At 47.0% G+C, this 7,161-nt stretch overlaps 1 protein-coding gene across 1 annotated transcript; it reads right to left on the reverse strand.

Annotated features, from left to right (window-relative positions):
• Positions 1 to 5,470: 5,470 nt before the first annotated feature.
• Positions 5,471 to 6,264, reverse strand: LOC139832867 (uncharacterized). Its single transcript, XM_071822815.1, has 2 exons — positions 6,157 to 6,264; positions 5,471 to 5,953 (listed from the first exon to the last, which is right to left on the reverse strand). The coding sequence occupies exon 2, from the start codon at positions 5,926 to 5,928 to the stop codon at positions 5,554 to 5,556; it is 375 nt and encodes a 124-aa protein (XP_071678916.1). The 5' UTR covers positions 5,929 to 5,953; positions 6,157 to 6,264; the 3' UTR covers positions 5,471 to 5,553.
• Positions 6,265 to 7,161: the final 897 nt, after the last annotated feature.

Here is a 7,161-nt window from a genome sequence, read left to right on the forward strand (position 1 = left end):
AAAATCATAAAATACAAATAATATATCAAAAAATTCAGAAAAATAAAACTAATTCAATTCAAAATATTAAAAATACAAATTATATATCAAAAAAATCAGAAAAATAAAACTAATTCATTTCAATATGTTAAAAATACAAATAATATATCAAAAAATTAAGAAAAATAAAACTAATTAAATTCAAAATGTTTAAAATACATATAATATATCAAAAAATTCATAAAAATAAAACTAATTCAATTCAAAATATTAAAAATACAAATTATATATCAAAAAAATCAGAAAAATAAAACTAATTCATTTCAATATGTTAAAAATACAAATAATATATCAAAAAATTAAGAAAATAAAACTAATTCAATTCAAAATGTTTAAAATACATATAATATATCAAAAAAATTCATAAAAATAAAACTAATTCAATTCAAAAGTTCGTTGGCCCCCTCTTCTCGCCTCTTTCCGCCGACCCCCTCTTCCCTCCTCGTCTTCCCGCCATTTCTTCCCTGTCTTCCCGCCTCTTTCTTCCCGCCAATTGTTTCCCGCCAATTTCTTCCGGCCTCTTTCTTCCCGCCAATTTTTTCCCGCCAATTTCTTCCCGCCACTTTCTCCCCGCCTCTTTCTTCCCGCCTCCTGTCTTCCCGCTCCCATTTTTCCCGCCATTTGTCACTACATATAGGTAGCCCGGCTTGGCTAGCATTATCACATCTCTACAATCTCTCATCACTCATGGCTTCCACCGCACCCACTCTAACCTACCAGCAGGTGGAGGAGCTTTGCGCCTCGAACTACCCTTGCCCTCCGGGCTACCGCGTCCCTGCCGGCTGGAGCCTAAGCGCCGGCGGCGTGCCGGTCCCTCCCGTCCTCGAGTACTGCGCGCCGAGGCGGCCATCACGAACCACTACTACCTCGACCTCACGCCGGAGCAGCGGATGAATCCCCGCTGGCATCCCGATAACCAGCATACTTGGGACGCCTTCTTCATCAATCGGCGTGAGAGGGCGCTCGCCAGGTATGAGGAGGACGGTCTGCCTCCTGGAAACTTCCACGAGGCCGGCCGTCGGCTATGGTGGTACGGCCGGACTCTGCAGAGCGTCATGGACTACATCACGGCCGGCGATATCCCCCGCCTGCGCTACCCTCAGTTCGAGCCACGAGCGCCGCCCGACGACAGCGACGACAGCAGCGACGACGACGCCGGCAACTTAGAAGGCGACGACTACCAGTACAACGGCGGCGGCTATGAAGACTACGAGTATGCATATTATACGCCTAGGCAGGAGTATGACTAAATCACTCCAAATTTCATGTATGCAGGAGTATGACTTAGTCACTCCAAATTTCCTATATGCAGGAGTATGACTTAGTCACTCCAAATTTCATGTATGCAGGAGTATGACTTAGTCACTCCAAATTTCCCGTATGCGGGGAGTATGACAGAATCACTCCAAATTTCATGTATCATCAGTGCTATCTCGAGTCAATTGAATCATTCGAAAATGGACACCAAACACATCACGGGTAATATAATTCACATGATTCATTCAACAAAGTTTGGTACAATAAATTATTACACATCATTTCTTCCCTTGTGTCCCTGCTTGCTTACGATTGTGCCGTATCCATGGAGCATCCTCATCATTTAACTTAATGCTTGGGTCGGTGTTCACTTTGAAGGGCGGAATTTCAGCAAACATATTATAATCTTCTGACATGTCTGTCTTGTCCTCCACTCCCACGATGTTTCTTTTCCCTGAAAGAACAATGTGGCGCTTTGGATCATCGCATGATGTACTGATCGTATTCTTATCTTTCCGTTTCCTCGGTTTGCTACTCATGTCCTTCACATAGAAAACCTGAGCGACATCTTTCGCTAGGACGAATGGTTCATCAAGGTAACCAAGATTGTTGAAATCCACCATTGTCATTCCGTATTGCTGGTCCACCTTTACCCCACCTCCTGTTAGCTTGAACCATTTGCACCGGAACAAAGGGACCCTAAAGGAGGGTCCATAGTCAAGTTCCCATATCTCCTCTATGTAACCATAATATGTAACCTTTTGCCCATTCTCGGTTGCTGCATCAAAGCGGACACCACTTTTTTGGTTGGTGCTCTTTATATCTTGGGCGATCGTGTAAAATGTATTCCCATTTATCTCGTACCCTTGGAAAGTCGTTATAGTCGAAGATGGTGTCTTGGCCAACATGTACAGCTGATCTACAACCTTATTGTCATGCATTAAATGTTTTCTCAACCAACTGCCGAAAGTCTCCATGTGGGCCTTCCTAATCCAGGATTCAGGCTTCCCAGGGTTGTCCGAGCGTAAAATATTCTTGTGTTTCTCAAAGTACGGAGCCACCAAGCTGGAATTGGTCAGAACTGTGTGGTGTGCTTCAGTCAGAGAATGGCCGTCCATACATATCGTTGATTTCCTTCCGATCGTACCTTTTCCACTTAGTCTCCCCTCGTGTCGCGATTGAGGAAGACCAATCGGCTTAAGGTCAGGAACAAAGTCAACACAAAACTCAATTACCTCCTCATTTCCATAGCCCTTGGCGATGCTTCCTTCTGGCCTAGCACGGTTACGAACATATTTCTTTAATACTCCCATGAACCTCTCGAAGGGGAACATATTGTGTAGAAATACAGGACCGAGAATGGAAATCTCATCGACTAGGTGAACCAGGAGGTGCGTCATAATATTGAAGAAGGATGGCGGGAACACCAACTCGAAACTGACAAGACATTGGATCACATCGTTATGTAACCGTGGTAGAACTTCTGGCTTGATTACCTTCGAGAGATTGCATTGAGGAATGCACATAGCTTCACAATGGCTACTCGAACATTTTCCGGCAGAGCCCCTCAAAGCAATCGGAAGCAATTGCGTCATAATCACGTGGCGGTCGTGAGACTTCAGGTTTTGGAACTTTTTCTCCGCCATGTTTATTATTCCCTTTATATTGGACGAGAATCCTGACGGGACCTTCATCTTGCTCAGGCATTCAAAAAAGATGACCTTCTCTTCTTTGGTCGGAGCGTAGGCTGGCACGACCTTGAAACCGTTCCGGATGCCGGTCATCGTGGTCTTTCAAACTTTGCTGGTCCTGCCGTGCTTCCTTTGTATCATTTGACTTCCCATACACGCCCAAGAAGCTTAGGATGTTCACGCAAATATTCTTCGTAACGTGCATCACGTCGATTGCAGAGCGGACTTCTAGGACTTTCCAATATTCTAGCTCCCAGAATATAGATTTCTTCTTCCACATGGCTACGTGCCCGTCAGCTCCCTTCGGAACTGATTGTCCGCCAGGACCCTTTCCAAAGATGACTTTCAAATCCTTGACCATATCAAATACCTCAGCACCAGTGTGTTCCATGAGCTTCGGTCGGGGATCTGCCTTGCCGTTGTAATGCTTGCCTTTCTTTCTTCCTGGATGACCTTTCGGAAGAAATCGACGATGCCCAAGGTACACGTTCTTCTTACAATTTGGCAAATGTACACTTTCAGTCTCATGTAAGCAGTGCGTGCATGCATTGTATCCCTTATTTGACAGTCCCGAAAGGTTACTAAGAGCAGGCCAATCGTTGATGGTTACGAAAAGCAACGCTCGTAGGTCAAATTCCTCTTCTTTGTGCTCATCCCACACACGGACACCAGGTCTGCCCCACAGCTATAAAAGTTCATCAACTAATGGCCTTAGGTACACATCGATGTCGTTGCCGGGTTGCTTCGGACCTTGGATGAGCACTGGCATCATAATGAACTTCCGCTTCATGCACAACCAAGGAGGAAGGTTGTAGATGCATAGAGTCACGGGCCAGGTACTATGGCTGGAGCTCTGCTCGCCAAAAGGATTCATGCCATCCGTACTTAGACCAAATCTTATGTTCCTTGCGTCAGCTGCAAAATCTTTGAACTCTCTGTCGATCTTTCTCCATTGCGTTCCATCTGCGGGGTGTCTCAACTCCCCGTCCGACTTACGGTCCTCTTTGTGCCATCGCAACAACTTGGCATGCTCTTTATTCCTGAACAGACGTTTCAACCGTGGTATTATAGGAGCATACCACATCACCTTGGCGGGAACCCTCTTCCTGGGTTTCTGGCCCTCAACATCGTCACCAGGGTCATCGCCTCTGATCTTATAACGCAATGCAGTGCATACCGGGCATTCATTCAAATTCTCGTATTCACCGCGGTAGAGGATGCAGTCGTTGATGCATGCATGTATCTTCAGAACCTCTAAACCTAGAGGGCAGACAACCTTCTTTGCTTCGTACGTACTGGCGGGCAACTCGTTATTCTTTGGAAACATATTCTTCAACATTTTCAGCAAGTTTTCAAATGCCGAGTCAGCTACACCTGCATGTGCCTTCCATTTCAGCAAATCCAGTGTGCAGCCCAGCTTTTTCAGACCATCATCGCATCCGGGGTACAGCGCCTTCCTGTGATCCTCTAACATGCGATCCAAATTCTCCCTCTCTTTTTCAGTTTCGCAGCGTCTCCGTGCATCAGCAATGGTCCGACCAAGATCATCAACGGGATCATCACGTGCCTCTTCTTCACCTTCCCCTTCACCTTCAGCATCCTCCATGAAAGTATCACCGAAATGAGCAAGATAGCTTTCATCGATGAAATCATCCCCTTCTTCATCTTCTTCCATTATAACCCCTCTTTCTCCATGCTTGGTCCAACAATTATAGCTTGGCATGAAACCGTGCCGAAGCAGGTGCATGTGAACATCTCTTGAGGAAGAGTAACCCTTCTGATTCTTACAGTTAACACATGGACAGATAACAAAACCCCCCTGCTTGTTCGCATTAGCCACTACGAGGAAATCTTTCAAACCCGTACTGAACTCGCCGGAGAGTCGGTTACCGTACATCCATTGTCGATTCATCTGCATTATTATAATATAAAATATATAATTAACCATCATGCATTTGTTAAACTAACTAGCTACAAACAATATAAATTAAACAATGAACTACACACACATGCATATTTTATCAACGACACATCAAATGTTCAAGTTGCTAACCGCGACCGAGGAGGAAAAAATAAATGAGAAAGCTCAAGTGTGGCTCCAACACTTCATATCATGTTTGTTTCATGCTCTTGGGGCATTTCATCAAACACCTTATGTGCATAAGAGGAACCAAAAGCAAACCTAACACCCACTTGTGAAGTTTGTGAAGAGAATGGCTCCAAATGGCTAAGTGTTGGCTGCTGGATGGGTATATATAGGGGAGGGGCTTTAGTCCCGGTTGGCCTGGCCAACCGCGACTAAAGGCCTTCGGGCACCTTTAGTCGCGGTTGGCTAAAGCCCCCCACGTGCACCGGCTGGCCACCGAGCGCCGTGGGCCCAGGCCTTTGGTCACGGTTCGCCTCCCGAACCGCGACTAAAGGATAGCCAACCGCGACTAAAGCCCCCCACGTGCACCGGCTGGCCACCGAGCGCCGTGGGCCCAGGCCTTTGGTCGCGGTTCGCCTCCCGAACCGCGACTAAAGGTCCCATTAGTCGCGGTTCCTACAGCTTCGCGACTTATGGGGCTCACCGGAAGCCTGTTTTTCTACCAGTGACAGTTACCTCTGCACCATCATCCACCTTCTTCTTCTCCACCTTCTCCACCTCCTCTTGCTCGTTGTCGGTGACTTCCTTCTCGTGCGTGACGCGGCCCGTGGCCTGGTACTCCCGCCTCATCCTGTCCAGCTCCACAATGACCCGTTCCCTGATCTTCTCCAGCTGCGCGCCTTCGGCGGGGTCCCGCTCGATCAGCGTCCGCGCGATTGGCCTCACATGGTAAGTGAGGTAGTAGTCCAGCTCGTCTTCCGGCAGCAAGAAGGTCTTCTTCTTGGTTCTCTTCTCCTTCTTCTCCAGACCCATACTCTTCCCACAGTACTCCATCGTCGATGATCCCAGATTCATATGATCGACAGCAGGACTCGTAAATCTATTGATGAGCGAGAACACACCGATTCTGTATATCAGTATATGCAGATAGCACGGGAATTAGACTCGAGAGTCGAGACTCAATCGGATTCCGGAGCCTGATCCGGACTCGGAGGAGGAGGAGAGCAGAGCTCTGACTCTGAAGAGTCCCGAGCACGCGCGGAAAGGAGTACTCTAGAAGAGAAACGAGGGAAACGCACGTACCCCGATCGAGGTTGCCGCGCGCCGGCGCCCGTCTGCTTTCCCCCCCAGGTACCGCGACCACCTCAGTCAAATGGCGAGGCTTCAGCTTGGCATGATGTACGATGAATCCATGATCTTAACATGCACAAAGTTTCTTATCCTAAGAACATGGAGTGGAGTTATACTTAGATCGATGCGTCTCGGAAACCACTGTTACTGTTGCGCTAGGTGCTTTTCCATGCATGTGCGATCACCTATTTGCCGGATGCCTTATCCTCTTATTTCGATTATGTCACCATGGGCATGGGCATGGTCATTTTTCGATAAAGGGAATATATTAATATCAAGAGATACCAATTACACCCAGCCTGCAACAACGCACCAACCTAATGGCACTACGGATGCACACAGCCAAAAAAAGAAAAGAAAACTAAGAAACAAAAGTCCCGCTACAATATCTCGGGCCTAACAACAACAATACATCCACCGCCAAGACAACACCTGAAATACAGACTCTCCAAAAACGATACCTTCAAGAAGGGAACAGTGCTCTAACACCGTCGTCGCCCGATCAAAGATCTTAGGTTTTCACCCTGAAGATAGCCCCCGCTCTCAAAACAATGCCTCCAACAAGGTCATTGCCAGGCACAACCAGTTAAGGCCAGACTTTGGGTTTTCACCCTGAAAGGTAGGACTCTGAACTTCACCAGTGTTGTCGCCTCCACTTTCATACCGCTGATGTGAAGCCCGAAACACCAAGCTAGTTCCATCTCACCACCAAGATCCGACCACCATTGCTCTTCCACCAATCTTGACTTTCATGACCTTCTCCGCCAGCACCATGGAAAGAAAACAAGCTCCATGATATTAACAGCCAGCAGAGCTTCGAAGCACTCCCTCTAAAACCAAACGGTCAGATAAAAAACATGGGTGCGCTCGATCGAAAACACCCAATCCAGCAATCTTCAGGCATTGATCGCACAATGAATTTCGCCGGCAGGACCTTCCGGAACACGATAATCCAGC

Source organism: Lolium perenne, chromosome 6, assembly GCF_019359855.2.
Source record: "Lolium perenne isolate Kyuss_39 chromosome 6, Kyuss_2.0, whole genome shotgun sequence".
NCBI classification, from domain to species: domain Eukaryota; kingdom Viridiplantae; phylum Streptophyta; class Magnoliopsida; order Poales; family Poaceae; genus Lolium; species Lolium perenne.